Source organism: Parambassis ranga, chromosome 9 (genome assembly GCF_900634625.1).
Source record: "Parambassis ranga chromosome 9, fParRan2.1, whole genome shotgun sequence".
Taxonomy (NCBI): domain Eukaryota; kingdom Metazoa; phylum Chordata; class Actinopteri; family Ambassidae; genus Parambassis; species Parambassis ranga.
The window spans coordinates 23,275,432-23,294,808 of record NC_041030.1 but is presented as its reverse complement, the minus strand read 5'-3'; the positions used below and the strand labels follow the sequence as shown (position 1 = coordinate 23,294,808).

The 19,377-nt window shown below is 48.9% G+C and overlaps 2 protein-coding genes across 4 annotated transcripts; one reads left to right on the top strand and one right to left on the bottom strand.

The window, feature by feature from the left end:
* Positions 1-149: 149 nt before the first annotated feature.
* LOC114440734 (protein mono-ADP-ribosyltransferase PARP14-like) lies at positions 150-18,859 on the bottom strand. 3 transcript variants are annotated; one of them, XM_028413189.1, is made up of 23 exons: positions 18,658-18,859; positions 18,214-18,296; positions 17,923-17,947; positions 17,628-17,699; positions 17,294-17,467; positions 17,076-17,201; positions 16,737-16,838; positions 14,262-16,431; positions 14,011-14,172; positions 13,840-13,915; positions 13,123-13,359; positions 4,332-4,550; positions 3,952-4,048; positions 3,522-3,671; positions 3,385-3,447; positions 3,012-3,197; positions 2,342-2,545; positions 2,071-2,189; positions 1,485-1,717; positions 1,141-1,412; positions 919-1,061; positions 677-851; positions 150-597 (listed from the first exon to the last, which is right to left on the bottom strand). In XM_028413189.1, exons 1-23 carry the CDS (start codon positions 18,830-18,832, stop codon positions 317-319), a joined length of 5,544 nt encoding a protein of 1,847 aa, XP_028268990.1. In that variant the 5' UTR covers positions 18,833-18,859; the 3' UTR covers positions 150-316. The 3 variants fall into 3 exon arrangements, with proteins under 3 accessions (XP_028268990.1, XP_028268991.1, XP_028268993.1); XM_028413190.1 differs by having other exon boundaries at positions 919-1,058; XM_028413192.1 differs by having other exon boundaries at positions 14,011-14,169.
* Positions 4,991-8,392, top strand: LOC114440735 (uncharacterized). Its single transcript, XM_028413193.1, has 2 exons — positions 4,991-6,675; positions 7,214-8,392. The coding sequence occupies exon 2, from the start codon at positions 7,302-7,304 to the stop codon at positions 8,238-8,240; it is 939 nt and encodes a 312-aa protein (XP_028268994.1). The 5' UTR covers positions 4,991-6,675; positions 7,214-7,301; the 3' UTR covers positions 8,241-8,392.
* Positions 18,860-19,377: the final 518 nt, after the last annotated feature.

Sequence of the window (19,377 nt, the reverse complement as noted above, 5' to 3'; positions counted from 1 at the left end):
CATAGATGACACAAGGGGGTCAAACCTCTGATTATCCTTTGTTAATAAAAACATTTTGTTCCAGAAGCTTCTTTATGTATCCACTGTGTGTGTTGTTACGGTCTGTATCCATGAGTCTGCTGCCTACATTCAAACACACAGACATGGTATCAGAATCAGAAATACTTTATTCATGATTTCTTTCTGTATGTCAGTAAATAATGGGAACATTTTTAGTGGGTAGAAGTGAGGAGGGTTCCCCGGACCAAAAGCTGCTTGGTGGTGGCGAGTGCTTCTCTCTTTGTAATATGGTGCAGACGTCAGACAGAGAGCAGAATCAGGTAAACGTGATGAGGTACTCTGGGTACGCCTGGATGTCATTGAAGACAACAAACATGTTGGGATTAGCAGTGTTATCGGTGACGCTGTCGTACAGGTCGGCAGCAACGCCAGACTTAGAGGGAGGAGTGATCAAGCCACTTTTTCCATTGGTGTAGTCTCCAACCAGAACCCTGGCCTGGTACATGCGCCTACGCCCCTGCTGGTCCACTGTGGCATAGCGCTGGGCTGAGTAGCTGGGGTCCACAGCAAAGTAGGAGCCGTTACCGTACATGGCACCTGCACAAGGAGAGGACGGGAGTCACCGAGAAGGCCGTCAACAGGAGGCGTGTGTGTGTGTGTGTGAGGCCCTGGTTACCGTGCGCTCCGGCGTAGCTGCGGTTGAAGCCCTTGTTGTTGATCAGATCGATGGACTTGGCTCCGGTGCCGTGGAACAGCAGCTTTTCGTTGTGTGTGTGTTGGTTCTTCGCCTCCAGCTGTTGCTTCAGCAGCTGGTAGCTCTTCCACAGCGTTGTGTTCTGAACCCGTTCGATCTGCAGACACAACATGTTACCTTCTGACGGAGCCGTGTGTGTGTGTGGGCGCTGTGCAGGGACGTACGCTGATGATGCTGACGGAGAGCCCGGTCTTTGTGAGTTCCTGCTCCACCTCGTTGTACTCCTGTGATTGTGGGGCCACAGTAAACAGCTTGACGATGGCTCCTTTCATGTCGTCCCAGTGTGGCGGCAGAGCGCCGTCATCTGCTGACAGGACCAGAGGAGACGGGTTGTGTTCGTGTGTGTGTTGGTTTGAGAGCAGAAGCAGCTTTTCTGTCATGCTCACCCTTCACCTCCCTCCTCAGCAGCTGCACCTTCGTGCGGCCGTCAGCTGAGCGAGCTTTCTTGTGGGCGGGTTCGGCGATGAACGCTTGGTTGTTGATGTTGATCTTCACACTTTGTTTTTTCTCCAGAGCCTCCTCCAGGCTGAGGTTGTTGTACATGTCGAAGGGAACCATCACCCCGCCGTGGTGCTCAAACTGCCACTCTACCAGTCCACCCAGGAGCAGGGCCTTGCTCCTCAGGTTCTCCTTCCTCTCCACCCTGTGGATGATGTCCCTGGTGGAGGAATGGTTTCAGGCTCAGTACATATCTGTGTGTGTGTGATTAATCTGCTCTCTGCATGCTGACCTGACGGCCGCCTCAGCAGTGAGAACGTCCCTGGTCAGACCCTCCATGTGGATCCTGGGCTCCTGGTCCTGTCCTCTGTCCAGGCGGATGTTGACCGTCAGTTTCCCCTGCAGGGCGTTGAGCTCCTTGATGTCGGCCTGTGACAGCTGCCCGATGTACGGCCCTGGAATGGTTCTCTCCGCCTGCTCGCGCACAATCAGATCTTGGATCCTTTGCTTGGCCTGACTCACAGCCTGCAGCGGCGGAGTGGACGATAAGACAGATTCACAGCGTCATCTGAGCACTGAAGCCCCGCCCACAGCAGGAACCACATGACAACTATGACGACAACACCGTGAGCATCCACACTAAGCTCAGTGATGAGCTGTGTTCATACATGATGTGTGTAACCAGCACGACGGCTCTAATCTGAGCATCAGTGACCGCAGCTCCTCGGCTCTCTGACACCTCACCTGTCAAAGCTCCTGATTGGTCCTGACCTCACGCTGCGCAGGTGAGTGAATGCGCCGACCTGAGCGGTCTGTGTCTGACCACATGATGCTGGTCTGACCTGTGCACCAGGACTGGGACTGATCAGGATTTTTACCTTGTTGTTGTTGGCGCACAGTTCAAACACGGTGGGCTCAAACTCCTCCCTCTCCAGAACTAAGTCATCGGCGCCGGGCTGCTCCTCCATGCGTCCCTCAAAAAAAGACGTGACCGAGTCTGAAACAACATAAAAGCAATAAATTCCTCAGTTGCACCCACAGAAGACTCTGGTGTGTTTCTCTTATGTGTGGACCAGACTGCAGTCTGATGACAGAAGGCAGCCACAGTGAGAATCAGAAGGGGGCGTGTCCTAACGGTCTCTGCACTACCTTTGAACTTGGCGAAGATGCTCTTCTCCTCCACCTCCTCCCCCTGCCTGCTCTTCATGCTCCTGTGGAATTCCGCCATCATGGTGGTCTGGAAGATCAGGATCTTCACAATGCGGGTGAACCTCGGCTGCTTCTTCCTCACAAACTCCACCACCGCCTCCACCATGGCGTTTGCCACTGCAGACGGACTGGCCCCTCCCTGACCTAAGAGGCAGGAAGTGACCAGCAGTGATGATGATGATGATGATGATAATGATGTGAAGTGATGTAGCCTGACAGGCTGCAATATTCACTACAGCCACAAGATGGAGGTGATGAGCGGAACAAACATGCGGATAGTTCACTAACTGTCGAACCAAGAATCAATCCATCAGAAAAGATAAACAAAATAATATTTTCTGTCAACAGTGCAAACTGACAAATTGAAGAAGTTTGCAGATCATTAATAAAAACATTTACACGTCCAGAAATTGCTAGAAATTCAGGGCCGGTTGATGATGTCATATGAACGTGTGATGACTGAAATCAACATGGCTGCAGAGCCGCTCAGAGAAACCATCCGCAAACAGCCGAGGAGAAAGGAACACGTTCGAAGTCCTTAACTGAGTGTGTGTCTGAGAGTGAGTGTGTGTGTGTGTGTGTGTGTCTGAGAGTGAGTGTGTGTGTGCACCTGTCCCCAGAGCTGGGAATGAGACAGAGGGGGCCTTGTTGTCCTCGCAGACCGTCAGCACGCTGTAAACCAGCTCTTTGATCTTTGCAGGGTCCTTCTGGCCCACGGCGTGGATGATGCTCCTGCAGGGCAGCTGGCCGCCAGACGTCATGATCATTGCCCGCGGCTGATAACCAGGAGCGTTCACTGCAGAGAGGACACGCAGACAGCTCAGCGTTCACACACTGACTTCAGAAAGCTGAGCGGCTAATCTGTTATAAATAAATAATTACACTCATATCTACTCATGTGCAAAACATACACATTACAGAAATCAGCGTGTGTGTGTGTGTGTGTGTCTGTGTGTGTATGAAGGTCAGTTCCAGATACACACCAATCTGTGCACACTCCAGTTCAACCATCAGTCCGGCGCCGTCTAGGATCGCCTTCGACACACCTGAGAAACAAAACACAACCGCCGCTCAGCAAACAACACAACTCTGAGACGGGAAGGAGACGAGGAGCAGTCACCTAATTTCAGGCTGAAGTCCTGATTGGATGAATTGACAATGACATCACTGGTCTCCTTGGTGATGTCACCTGACGACACCTCCAGGGTGAGCTGACCCATCTGCATCTGGTACACGCCGAGGGAGGGGGACAACACAGGGCCGAAGTAGGCTGAGACACACACAGACACACACGCACACACACAGACACACACAGAGACACACGCACACACACACAGACACACACGCACACACACAGACACACGCACACACACAGACACACGCACACACACAGACACACACGCACACACACAGACACACAGAGACACACACACAGAGACACACACACACATGCACGCACGCACACACACATGCACACACACAGACATTTGTGTCCGGTTCTGTTTGATTGTCGTCCTCTGAAACTCTAAACATCATAAAAGGCGTCTTACCCACGGAGCGCTGTGATTGGCTGGGTGGCGGCTGACCTGCTGCTTCATGCTGGGAGCTCCTTGGGACGGTCTGACCTTTGAACTCTCTGCTGAAACACTGAGAGACAAGTAGTCATTAATGCATTAGCTGTGGATCAGAACCAGCACAGGTCTGAGTGTTGTGAGGGCGTTTTGTTCTGTGTTCCTCAGCGTGGACACAGACTGAGCCACATTCCTGCAACAACTGATCATAAAGAAGAAGCCATGCTGAAAACGTTTTAGACTACACGCTGACATGCAGACCTTTAACAATGAGCCTTGTGTGTGCGGATTATAATCCTGAATATGACTCAACAATCAGCTGCTGCAGTCTGAGCAGAGCTCGCTGAGTGTAAACTCACATCCACAGTGTGGCTGTCGCTGGCGTGGACGACGATGACCACCTCCCTCAGACAGCGCGGGGATCTGCGGCTGAATGAGCGGACCTCCGTCAGCAGCACCCTGGACACCACGTCTCTGGGGAAGCTCAGGTTTCCTGTACCGATGGCCGGGAAGGACAGCGACGCCATCTGCAGCTTCTCCGCCTCCTTCAGACAGTATCTGATGATGGTCATCAACCCCTGAAGACACAGACACACACAGACAGACACAGACACACACAGACACAGACAGACAGACACAGACAGACTGTTGGAGTTATTCTTTAATGATTATACATTTATTCTTATAAAAGTGTTCCTTATTTTCTGTAGACGTGTCGTATCATGCATTATCTTCTGTAGCCAGCTTGCATGTAAATAGCTGATAGACAGGTCACGGCGGGGGCAGTGGAGCAACTTCACCAAGAAATGAGAAGGAAGCACACCACGGTTTCGAGAAGGGTGTCAGTGAAGATATGAAAAGAGTGGTTTCAATACTGAACAAGATGTTTCCCTTTTCCCCTTAGTAACAATGTTGTAAAAATAGGGCACTCCTACATTCAATAAAAGGCAGGCGAGCCAGAGACTGTTTCAGAGTGAGTTTGGAGATTGTAACTGAGCAGTCTCTGGGGTCACTCTCCTTGCAAGTAAAACAAGAAGTTGTCTGTGGTCTCTGTTTTGCAGATGGTGTAACGGTGTTGGGTTATTTTACCTAACATTATTTGGTCCTTCGAGCCGGATTCCAAGATACCTGACGATTCCGGCGCGTGAGGGAGACACCAGGAAAAGTCAGTGGCCACTGCATAAAGACCCTTTCCGGGACTGGTCTCTCCCTTACGGGTTGGGATCCAAAGGTTGACGGAACTTCCGAGGGACACAGACAACTAGTGAGTATGGTCTTGATTTAAAAGGGAGCGAATGAGATGGTGAATAAATAGATAATCTTGACGCATACAGGGAGCGAAAAAGTTAGGCGAAGATAAAAACCCTGACAATTCTAGACTCTATCAGGTAAAAAGAGAAACAGTTAAAGTCCGCGGAGGGTAGACTCCTCTAGTTGAAACAAACTAGTTAAATTCTACGAAGGGCGGCGGCGTCCTCTGTTTAGAGTAAGGATCCTAAAATAAAACGCGTTCGGGTGAGGTAGTAAGGAGAGTGTGAATGAAAGTGTGAATGAGAGTGTGAATGGAAATTCTGTTTCCACTTGGAAATTGAGTTTCATATAATACAACGAGAGTAAATTTGGTGAGTCCTTGTGGATGCATGTAGGCAAGAAAACTCCACCTGAATAAGGTTGAAGTGAGTTTTACCACAACAGACTGTTTTCACCAAACTCGTTGACAAAAATCCAGTGTTAGAATACACCAGGTATTAAAACCCACTGGATCTAAAACACATTTAAACATGGGTAAAGAACAAAGCAAATTTCTTGAAGGAATGCAAAATAAAGATTGGAAAATATTCGAAATTACGAAACCAGAAGCGTTAAAACCATTACAAATATGAGTAGAAAAATATGGATTTTCAGGCAAATTACAAACCACAGAATTAAAAGCTTTGCAGGTAAAAATAAAAACAGAGTGTAAAGATAAAAAAGATAAAATAGATAAACACGGATTTGAGATGACTAAGGTGAGAGGAAAGCAAAACAGGAGAAACAGGAAAAGGAGCGGGAGGAGAAGGAAAAGGAGAAGGAGGAACAGGCATGTCGAATGATGTATCACAGACAGGAAGATAATGAATATGGCCCATATAGACATGTCAGACGTCAACTACAACAGGTAGTTGCACAAGTGGAGGATGAGGAAGGAGCTGCAGGCCTTCCTGTGCCTCCCCCTCCTTATGTAAAAAATGATAATAAAAAAAAATTTGAGGTCCCAAGGCCCAGTGGGAGACTGGGATAAAATTTAGGAGGAGACTTAGTGTCCCCAACAGCCCCTAAATGGGTTCCCCCATTTGATTCAGAAAGCCCACCTATTGACACGATGCCCTTAATAGAATTACCTAACCCCAGAGCAGGAGAGGAGGGCCAACCAAATACTGTCCGTGTGTTCAGAACATGGAACCAAGATGATGTTAAAAAGGCAGTGGCTGGCATTCCATCTCCTAAAACCGATGTAGAAGAATGCATTAGATTAATGGAAGGAGTCAGAGTGTCATATGGTCTAAATGGAGGAGAAGTCCAGCAGGTCTGGATGACTCAAATGGGACCAGAATGGCATCTGGTCAGAGGAAATTTTAGACCAGGACAACCAAACGGGGAACCATTTCGTGCAGACAGCCAAGACATACTAGACCAGGTGAATGCACTTCATGGGCGTTTGAGGGATAGATTTAGGCGGAGAGCAAATTATACAGAAATAAGTAGGTGTCAACAAAGGATATAGAGGCAGAGACAGAGGAAGAGGTAGAGGTCGTGGGAGAGGATTTGGTCCACGACCTGGCATGGATCCAAAAGCATGCTGGTCATGTGGAAAGCATGCCCACATGGCACGAGAGTGTAGGAGCAACCCAGCTCCTCACAACTCACAGTCAGCATGACTAGCGAAGCAGAGCAGTACCATTCCGCTTCCTCAAAGCAAGGATGATGTTGATTGTGTGGCCTCACAATTAAATGATGATTGTGACCGTGCTACAGAAGATGAAATTTTAAATTTAGAGGATTTGTTTTTTTTTGAAGAAAAAGTCAGACCAATAATCGTTTTGTTAGTAAATGGTTTGAAAATGGAATTCCTTTGTGACTCAGGAGCATGTAAAACCATAGTTAGATCACTTCCTCTAGGAGCTGCGTTAAGCTCAGGGCAGCACAGGGCTCATTGAAACATGTTCCCATTACTGAACCAGTGGAGTTGAGAGACCCTGAGGGAGTAAGATGCAACATGCCACTGTTGTTTTCTAGGCAGAGATGCACTTACTGAACTTAAATTGGCTATCGTTCCTACTCCAAACGGAATGCAAATTCAAAGAATGTGTAAAGTTGTTGATGACACATACGTGCTTAGAGGAGCAGGGACACCATATTACTATTATTCATTGGACATTCCAAACAGGCCACCCATGAAAACGGGGCAACACCTGTTAGAAAGAGCCTCTGTAGCAGTGTCACACGTTGAAGATAAGATGTCTTTTGAAAATTTACACGTGACAATGTGGTTTACTGACCATATTAATGAGCAATACAAAAAGAGGTTGGATAAAGTAACTCCAGCCACACTGATAATGACAGAAGAAGATGGAGAAGCACATGACTGTCAGGCTTTAGCTGAAACTACTGCCAAATGTAGAAAAGATTTGAAAGATACACCACTTACGACAGGAAAAGTAATCTTTGTAGATGGATCCTCTAAAAAGGATGCCATGGGAAAAACAAAAACAGGCTACGCAGTAGTGACATTGACTACAGTATTAGAAGCAGAAACTTTACCACAGCACTATTCTGCCCAAGCAGCAGAATTAGTAGCACTTACAGAGGCCTGTAAGCTAATGAAAAACAAGTCAGTGACCATATACACAGACAGCCAGTATGCATTTGGAACGGTACACTCGTTTGCACAACATTGGCATAACAGAGGTATGGTAACGTCAACAGGAAAACCGGTCACGCATGCACAATTACTAGCAGAACTATTGCAAGCTGTGCAACTGCCAAAGCAAGTTGCAATATGCAAATGTCCCGCTCACACACGGGGAACTGATACAGTCTCTAAAGGAAATGACTTTGCAGACCAAACAGCAAAAGCGGCTGCATTGAAAGAAATGAAACTCTGTGTGGTCTCAGAAGACCAAATGTCACACGACACTTTAAAAGACATGCAGCAACAATCGCCTGATGCTGAAAAAGCCATATGGACAAAAAATGGAGCAAAACAAACAAATGATATCTATGTATGACCTGAAAACAAACCAATCCTACCAAAAAACTTATATAAATGGGCGGCTATATTGAGCCATGGATCAACTCATGTCTCAACAGGAGGGATGGTAGGACTGGTACACAGGACATATACAACCTATGGGTTTACTTCCTATTCAAAAAAATTTTTGTAGAGCATGTTTAATTTGTGCTCGACACAATCCACAGGGAAACCTCAGGCCAAGACGAGGAAAATTCCCTACACCTCAATATCCTTTCCAAAGCATACATATGGATTTCATTGAATTAAATCAGAGTGAAGGGAAGAAATTCTGTTTGGTGATCATAGATGCTTTCTCCAAATGGATAGAGTTGTTTCCCACTAAAACACCTGACGCCCTAACTGTCGCTAAAGCTTTATGCAAAGACATCATCCCTAGATTTGGTATTCCAGAAACCATTTATAGTGACAACGGTTCACATTTCGTAAACCAGGTAATCACTAAAATAGGTCAGGCTTTCCAGATTAACCTCAGAAATCACTGTGCGTACCATCCCCAAAACGCAGGGTTAGTGGAAAGAATGAATGGAACTATTAAAAACAGATTAAAGAAAACTATGGATGAGACAGGACGACAATGGACACAGTGTCTAGACCTAGTGAAGTTACACATTAACATTACTAGCACAACAGGTTTAACTCCATATGAGACCATATATGGTAAACCTTACAGACTTCCTCTTTTTGATAACACATGGGAGACAGCAGAGGAAGTCACACTCGCAGATCACAATAGGAAGCTGTTTGAACACAGGCAGAAGGAAGCAAACAAAGAAACTGAAAACTCATCATCTGTCTCTTCACAGGAACACCTCGTCACGCTAGGTGATTGGGTCCTAGTTAGAAGCATCAAATGCAAACATTGGCATTCACCTAAGTGGGAAGGTCCATTCCAAGTACTGCTAACCACAGGCACCGCGCTCAAAATAGCGGAAAGATCAACCTGGATTCATCTCTCACACTGTAAGAAAGTTCTAAATTATCAACCCTCTGTGACGTCATAGGATAGTTACTTCCCTGAGTAGGCTAGAGGACCTCAATAGGCACCCATAGACTAAAAGGCCAGTTACAAAGGGAGTTATTGATAACAGATCTTAACTGTCTCAACCCTGGTGAAGATTGTACTCTAAGTCTGGTGGGGTGTATAGGAGAGTCCTACAGGCAATATGGAGTTTGGACGACGTCATAAGATTGTGTGTGGTCTTGGTTTTTCTACTATTATGGTATGAAGACTCCTTAAATAGTAGAGTGTCAAAAAGAGCTCATCTGCTTATGATATAGCTACGGATAACCCTTGCAATACTACCACTATAGCTTCTAGCTGGTTCACACAACTATACTTACTGTCATAATGATGAATGATGCTTGGTACAGGAAGAAAAGAAGTGCAAGCATCAGTGCTGATCCGACCTATATTGATGCTATAGGAGTTCCCAGAGGAGTTCCAGATGAATACAAACTAGCTGATCAGGTTGCCACAGGATTTGAGTCTCTATTGTGTTGGTGGTGTACTATTAATAAAAACGTAGACAGAATCAACTACATCCACTATAATGTGCAGAGATTAGGAAATCAAACTGAAGCAGCACTCACCGCTGTCCATGAGCAATTGTCGGCTACCTCCCTTATGGCCTTCCAGAACAGAATTGCTGTAGACATGCTTCTTGCAAAAGAAGGTGGTGTCTGCACCATTTTCGGGGAACAGTGCTGTACCTTTATTCCTAACAACACAGCAGCTGATGGCAGCCTCACAAAAGCAGTGGAGGGATTGCGTACCCTGAACCAAAAGATGAAGGACCATTCTGGAGTCGACACCACCGTGTGGGACAGATTTGGTGATGTATTTGGCAAATATAAAACGTTAATGACGTCAGTATGTTATCCATTGCTGTTTTTGCAGCCATTCTCACCTTATGTGGATGTTGTTGGATTCCATGTATTAGAGTATTGTGCGCCAGAATTATCACAACAGCAATTGGACCTGTTCAAGCTAAAGTTGATCAAATGTATGCATTAATCCCTGCAAATGACAACACAGCTGATGACACACAAGAGGCCGAAGCAGATGTGGACGACGACGACGATCCAGAGGAACAGCTCCCAGATCTGTTCTTACCCAGAAGATTACAACTGACCTCTGAGTGTACCATTTAAACTGTCTAAATGACTACATAACTGAAAATCAAAAGAAGTGGTTATGCTAAGGATAAATTGATAGAATAAATGTATAAACAGGAGGGAAATGTTGGAGTTATTCTTTAATGATTATACATTTATTCTTATAAAAGTGTTCCTTATTTTCTGTAGACGTGTCGTATCATGCATTATCTTCTGTAGCCAGCTTGCATGTAAATAGCTGATAGACAGGTCACGGCGGGGGCAGTGGAGCAACTTCACCAAGAAACGAGAAGGAAGCACACCACGGTTTCGAGAAGGGTGTCAGTGAAGATATGAAAAGAGTGGTTTCGATACTGAACAAGATGTTTCCCTTTTCCCCTTAGTAACAATGTTGTAAAAATAGGGCACTCCTACATTCAATAAAAGGCAGGCGAGCCAGAGACTGTTTCAGAGTGAGTTTGGAGATTGTAACTGAGCAGTCTCTGGGGTCACTCTCCTTGCAAGTAAAACAAGAAGTTGTCTGTGGTCTCTGTTTTGCAGATGGTGTAACGGTGTTGGGTTATTTTACCTAACACAGACACAGACACAGACACAGACACACACACACACACAGACACAGACACACACAGACACAGACACACACAGACACAGACACAGACACACACAGACACAGACACAGACACAGACACAGACAGACACAGACACACACAGACACAGACAGACACAGACAGACACAGACACACACAGACACAGACACAGACAGACACAGACACACAGACACAGACACAGACACACACAGACACACACAGACACAGACACAGACAGACACAGACACACACAGACACAGACACACACAGACACAGACACAGACAGACACACACAGACACAGACACACACAGACACAGACAGACACAGACACAGACACAGACAGACACAGACAGACACAGACAGACACAGACACAGACACAGACACACAGACACACACAGACACAGACAGACACAGACAGACACAGACACACACAGACACAGACACACACAGACACAGACACAGACACACACAGACACACACAGACACAGACAGACACAGACACACACAGACACACACAGACACAGACACACACAGACACAGACAGACACAGACAGACACAGAGACACAGACAGACACAGACACAGACACACACAGACACAGACACAGACAGACACAGACACAGACACAGACAGACACAGACACACACAGACACAGACAGACACAGACAGACACAGACACGCACAGACACAGACAGACACAGACAGACACAGACACACACAGACACAGACAGACACAGACAGACACAGACAGACACAGAGACACAGACAGACACAGACACACACACACACACAGACAGACACAGACACAGACAGACACAGACAGACACAGAGACACAGACAGACACAGACACACACACACACAGACACACACAGACACAGACAGACACAGACACACACAGACACAGACACACACAGACACAGACAGACACAGACAGACACAGAGACACAGACAGACACAGACACAGACACAGACACAGACAGACAGACACAGACAGACACAGACACAGACAGACACAGACACAGACACACACAGACACAGACAGACACAGACAGACACAGACAGACACAGAGACACAGACAGACACACACACACACACACACACAGACACAGACAGACACAGACAGACACAGACAGACACAGAGACACAGACAGACACAGACACACACACACAGACACAGACAGACACAGATACAGACACAGACACAGACAGACACAGACACACACAGACAGAGACAGACACAGACACAGACAGACAGACAGACACAGACACAGAGACACAGACACACACAGACACACACAGACACAGACACAGACAGACACACACAGACGTTTGAAGTTACACAGAGAGGCACCCTGAGGATCACCTCTGTGCTGCAGTTACTGTTGCTGCCACTAGGTGCCACTAAAGAGACTCTGTTCACCAACAGTAGTCCAGTACAGTTAAATGTCTGACATGCAGACTGGTCTCTGATGAAGCATCAGTCTCAAGACACACTGTCAGACTCTGTCTGTCTCCTGTCTGCTGTCTGTCTCATGTCTGCTGTCTGTCTCCAGTCTGTCTCCTGTCAGTCTCCTGTCTTCTGTCTGTCTCCTGTCTGTCTCCTCTCTGTCTCCTGTCTGTCTTCTGTCTGTCTCCAGTCTGTCTCCTGTCTGTCTCTAGTCTGTCTCCTGTCTGTCTTCTGTCTGTCTCCTGTCTGTCTTCTGTCTGTCTGCTGTCTGTCTCCAGTCTGTCTCCTGTCTCCAGTCTGTCTCCTGTCTGTCTCCTCTCTGTCTCCTGTCTGTCTTCTGTCTGTCTCCTGTCTGTCTTCTGTCTGTCTCCAGTCTGTCTCCTGTCTGTCTCCTGTCTGTCTCCTGTCTGTCTTCTGTCTTTCTTCTGTCTGTCTTCTGTCTGTCTCCAGTCTGTCTCCTGTCTGTCTCCAGTCTGTCTCCTGTCTCCAGTCTGTCTCCTGTCTGCTGACGTATCCTTTGGATAAACAGAACTTAAGCTAACGTGCTTCCTGGTGGTTGCCCTTCGGTGTGAATCGGAGCACCTGCGTGCGTAGAAAGGTGCAGACTGTTTACAGACTGTTTACAGACTGTCTGCAGACTGTTCACTGTTGTGTGTTCTGCCCTGACCCTACAGGCTGCTACCCTGCAGTCCTCGTCCTCTCACCTTCTCGGCCTGGCCGCGTCCGTTGTCCCAAAAAGGGCAGACAGCATGAAAGACTTTGTGACAGGCCAGTTTGCAGCCGTCGGTGATGACGACCTCTCCCTGCTGCAGAGAGGCCACTCCAGCTGCAGAGCGGACAGCCAGCTGCAGGCTGGGTCCCGCCGCTTCCAGCAGCGCCTTGGAGACGGCTCCCTGGTCCAGGTTCATGTTTTCTGCGATGGTGTTAACGATGACGTCAGTCTGAGGGGCAGAATCACAGAGACAGATTTATGAAAGCGTTTTCTCCAGTAAAGCTTCACTTTCACAGAGCTTTAATGGTTAACTTTGTTTGGATGGTTCGCTGTGTCTTCCATCAGACCTGGATCTGCACATGGGACTGTGTCCCATCTGTCAGCAACACCAGAAAGCATCGTATGTCTGATGCTGCTGCAGGTGGATGGCAGCGCTCTGTGTGGTCAGATTATAATCCCTGTGTGGGTCAGACTGTAGGAGGAGCTGCTTTTGGTGCTCATGTTAACGGATGTTTGGGAGAGTCCGTCTCAGGGTGAACAGTGGACAATTATCAACATGTCTACAGCAGCTCAGAGAGCGACCACTGAACCCTGAACCCCGCCACCAGCTGGACAACATGAGAGACAGGTTCCTGCCTGTAACCTGGATCAGCTGAGACCAAACAGCCAAGATCAGAGTGAGGTGTCATAAATCAGGATTAGAACTCACAGTCTGCTCCTGAATGTTCCCCTGACAGAGGACGATCGTCAGCCCCTCAGCTGTGGTCTCCTCAATCCTTGCTGGCCTGCAGCCAATCAGAACACAGGATCATTAGGAAGACTGCAGTCGTCATGACAGCAGCCTGCGGACCAAAACAGGGAAGAAGATGAAGAGCCTCACCCTGTGTGCCTGGTGTTTCTCCTGGGGCTCTGACCTCCCCCGATACTCTGCTGATGTTCATGAGCTCCAGCTCCTCTTCCTCCTTTTCCTCGTCTTTTAACAAACTGACACCTGGATGGCTGGCTCTGACCTCGACCTTTGCCCCGACCTCCCTGAAAACTGCTAGAGACAACAAAGGATGATATGATAAGCAGGATGGGGCGGTGGACAGGCTGTTCTGTTTGGTCCATAATAGTAAAAATGAAGTTTACCCTGAGGAGGCTCTGCCGGCGTCCTGCTGAGGGACCGTCATGGTAGGACCGAGATCAAAGAACCCTGTGTTAATGGCGGCAGCCAAGACTCTGCTGGTGTTGTCATTGTTGTCCACCAGGTGGATCTCTGTTAGCGACCCCGGACCCCGAGGTCCGTCACAGTACTCACGGACAGCCTGGGCGATGGCGTCTGCACAGAGGTCCACAGGAAACCCGAACACTCCAGAACTGATGGCCGGCAGGGCGACGGTGGAGCAGCGGACAGAGCCTGCCTGTTTTAGGCTTTCTTTAACCGCCATCTTGAGGAGCGACACCGACGCCATCTTGTCAAACTGTGAGAAGCGCGGGCCAACCGCGTGGACCACATATTTGCAGGGCAGGTTAAAAGCATCAGTGACGGTGGCCTCTCCTGGGCTCAGACGTCCATTCCTGGCCACGTAGTCGTTGCTGGCTGTCTGCAGCTGTGGGCCGGCGGCGCTGAGCAACGCTAACGCGACGCCTCCAATGTGCTTTAAGTCCTCGTTTGCTGCATTGACCACAGCGTCCACACGGAGGCTGCAGATGTCTGCTTTGCTGACTGAAATCAGCACTCCACTGCTGGTCTGCACTTTGCAGTAACAGAGGGTTCTTTCTTCCTCAAAGTTCTCTTCCTCCTCTTCCTCTTGCATTTCTGGGCGCAGCACCACCACACAGCTGAAGTCTGTCAGGATTGTAGACAGCAGGAGGCTTCCATCAGCCTGGAAATACTTCTTAGCTCCAGGCTTATCAACAGTCAACGTGTCAGTGTGGAGGGCACTGACCAGGTCCTGGAAGCAGGATTTGGCTCTCTGGACATGAAGACGAGCCCCCGCGAGGACAATTCTTGGCCTCTCAGAATCAAAATGGACGGACACTTCATGATCTTTAGAAATTCTGGAGCAGTCCTGTGTCCTCCTCCTGTCAATGAACTGAGCCACAGCACAGGACTCAACTCGGAGGCTGTCTTGAAATCGTGAGTAGTTCATGATGAACTCCCTCAAACTATGGCTGACCTCTTTGACTGGATTCTGGAAGCCGGCCACAGTCACTTTGTCCTCTGGGTTCTCCTGAATGGTGACTGTTGTCTTCTTTGGGTAGTTGTAGGAGTCCAGCAGCTGCTGCTTCAGGTCCCCCCAGCTGTGAAGTTTCACAACTTCCTGGTCTTCCACATTCAGGACCTGGAAGGACAACGCCTCCTTCATCTTGCTCTCTGCGTCTGCGAGGACTCTGCTGGAAGTGCCCAGCAGTAACACCTCTTTGCTCTCAATGATGTAGATAGCACAGATGCCTTGAGATGTGAACAGGTCGTTGGACATGTCCATGGAATCCACTGTCTTGAGGAACTGTAGAAGACCCGATGGGACACTCAGCGTTTTTTTACTCATATTTGCATTCCGCTCCAAGATCCACGCCTTGGCCTTGTAAACTTCGGCAGGGAGTCCTGTGAGGGTTAACGCCTGGGGACCTTCGTCGTAGGACAGGGTCATCTCAGAGGAAATGTCCAAAGCAGCTTTCAGCAACCCGTCTTGCTTTAGGATGTAAAACCATGCGGGGGACATACTCATCACCTCAGAGATGCCATTGGTCTGCCGTTCACTATGAGTCACAGCTTGTAGAACCAGGTTTTCCACTGGAGGCCTGATCAGTTTTATGTCGTCAGCTCGCCCAGCGACGGTCAACATGCCCCGGGAGGCATCCAGCACCAGGACTGCATCTTCCCTCACAACCAAACGGACGTCTTTCTCTGCAGCCTTCCATGCCGCAGGGGTCACTGGACATTCAAAGGCTGAGTATTGAGACATTAGCTGACAGAAGGCGTCTCGGACGTTGTGTGGCCAGTCGTTGACTTGTGCCGCCGTCAGACCTCTCTGCCTCAGAAAGCCGGGTACAGGCCTGAGTTTCACCTCCGGTTCCTCCAAGTCCACGCTGCAGAAGTATGGACGCATCTGGTCGTTGATGTTTTTTGACAGATTCTTCATCAGCAGGAATTTCCAGACTGCATGATGGACGCTCTCTGTGAAGGCTTCAGGCGTCCTCCATGTTGGTCGTTCTTTGCCGTACAAGGCGGTGGCCAGGGACTCAGAGTACGGATACACCTTGATAGGGATGGAGCGCATCACATGGTCTTCTTTTACACAAATGCTTTCTGCAACTGCAGAGACAGAGCAGACACAGGTCAAGCCGACTTCAAACTAATGGCCAAAAGTATGTGGACAGCATGTATGGGAAAAGTCTGGGTTAATTTAGGCTCATCTCTTTGCTGCAACAGACAAAACTTGACTGGCCTGCATGGATCCCTGACGTCAGCTGACAGGGGACAAACCTCACAATCACAGATGGATCACTGACCCCCTGCAGCAGCTTCAGCGTTCCTCCCTCTGATGTCCACATATTTTTGACCGTATCTGTTACACTCACACCTCAGAAGACACTTTAAAGGAGCAGAGTGTGACAAACCTTTGGGGTCAGTGAAGGAGACGACAGCGGCCCCTTCCTCTGGGATCATGGTGATGCTTTCTGGCAGCACCCACATCTTCTCAAAGTACAGCTCCAGCATGTCTGAAAGGGATCAGAAGCGACACCAGGGCGTCAGACTGGCAGAGAGGACTAATGATGATGGAGGAGCAGGAAGGCTCTGTAACCGTCCACAGCAGCTGTACATACACCCACATGCATTTTCTTTTTTAGGACTGATGTGTACCACAGCACAGCTAGCTTTCATTATCTGGACACACACACATAAAACTGATCAGCAGACTGAAGCTGAAGAATGAACTCTGTGAGCAGGCTCTGCACCTTTCACCACATTCGGAGGAAGACTCTCCACCCGGACGCTCCTCGGCACCTCCAGCGGCCGGGCCATCAGTCCGAGTCTCTGCATCTTTGTGCTGGTCTGACTGGCAGTGATGAACCTCTGTACGTCTGTAAAACGTGACCAAAACCAGGACCAACAGGTGAAATATTCAGTCCTCATGCATAAACCTGGATCAGGACCTGCTGTCTCCCTGTCCTACCTGCAGGCCTGCTGAAGGTGACCACGGCTCTGTTGGACTCACAGATGACCTCCAGGCGGTATCCGTCCTCGTCCAGCCCGGACACACTCTCCACCAGCATGGACAGCAGGTCTCTGGACATGTCGTCTGCGATGTTCTCCAACAGGACCGCGGTGCTCTGAGCGAACGCCGAGTCTAAGGGAGACACAAACACCTGCTTCACCTTCATCACAGTTTATCCTGAGCTGCAGCTGCTCTGCTGTGTCATGTGATCCTCAGCCTGCCGTAGACTGAAAGACTGTGGAGTTGTGTGTCCATGGAGGACAGCACTGTGCTGCTTTGTGTTGGTTTTTACCGTCTTTCTCTGCACCACTTTCATGTTCAGGTCCAACTTGAGACTTCTGAGACTTTGAATCAGCCGGCGAGTCTGAGGACAGAGTCAGAGTCCAGTTCAGAGAGTGTGTCTGCTCACAGGAACACACACACAGACTACACTACACTGATTTGACCTTTTCCCCTAAGACTCTAGCGTCATGACAACATGTGTGTGATGGAGGTCCCAGTGACCTTTGACCTCCATCATCTCAGTGAATGTTGAATCTGTCAGGGTGTTCTTGAAACAGGATTCCTGCAGCTGTCAGAAGTCTCACCTGAGGCGTCACCGCTGGAGGAGCTCTGAGGAGAAAACAAACACACCAAGGTCACCTCACCGAACACCAGAAAGACCTGCAGACACTCAGACAGTCACTGTGCTGCTCCCAAGATGGTGTCACTACATTCATATGAAGCTCCGACAACAAACTCAACTAGTGTTTGATAAATGTTCACAGCTGCTGCCATAAACAGCAAGATCACACACACTGAGGACACACACACACACTGTGAGGACACAGATGGACGGACGGTCATGTGACATGCAGAGGCGTGACGTGTTCACTCACTGCTGCAGGACTCAGCTGCAGGGGGACGGTCTGATTGTCCAGCAGGAGTTCATGATGTTTCCTGTCCAGGACTCGCTGCCTCACTGCAGACACACAAAACCAGCGTCAGCACAACACAACAGACACACACAGCCTCCGTGCTGTCGTAAGGAGCCTCTGTCAGAGCAGCGTGAGGACAGAGGAGGAGCTGTGGCCCCTGTTTGAGAAGAGGTGCATGCTGGGAGGTCAGCTGAGTCATAACCAGCGTTTTAGATAACACATGACAATAAAAACACGTCATTACAGAGCATTTACAGATCAGCGGTTACTTCCTGTTTCCTGCTTTCCCCGCTGCTCCTCAGTTTCAGACATTACGGTAACACTTTAAAACCTCTCGCGGACTTTTTGTGCAGAAACTCGAAGCGGTTCCGAGTTTTTGTTCATGTTGGTGTCTTTTTTTCTTACCCTCCTCTGACAGGAAGTACACTGCGGCTCTGCCTCCGTCCTGCACCTCCACCCGGCAGTCTCCTCCGCCGGACTTCTTCCTGCTCTGGAAGTAAAGCTGCAGTTTGTTCTTCAGGGTTTTGGACTGAACCGGAGTCCAGTCCCCCCGCACGGTCACCGGCGGACATTCCTCCATCCTGCTGCGTGCTAGGAACACACACACAGACACACACAGGGCGGACCCGGAGCGGGCGGAGGCTCCACGGGTTAGTTTCGATTCTTCAGAAACTCAACAGGGAGTGACGGAGAACACGTGACGTCACTTTATGGATCAGGTTTTCAGTTGGACACGAGCGCGTAGGTTCCTGTTTGTGCCGTGATGTTCGCACGCACAGGTGACCCTGCTCTGACAGGTAGACTGATGACGTCACCAGCGGGGGGGGGGGGGGGGTCCACGCTCCCTGCTGAACTGATGAAACCCTGACCCAGACCAGTCAACGCGTTTGATTGGATCAACCACCACCACAGACCTGAAAGCCAATCAGGACAGTCCCAGGAAGAGCAGCGTGGAGCCTACAGTTCATAACACCTCACTGACCTGACTCTCTGCTCCACACCAGCCTTCAGGAAACACACTGTTCATTGACACCAGTGGAGGAGGAAGAACCGAAGCTCGGTACTGAAGTAAAAGTAGAAGTGCTGCATCAACAGTCCTCCTTAAGTAAAAGTACTTTTAAATGT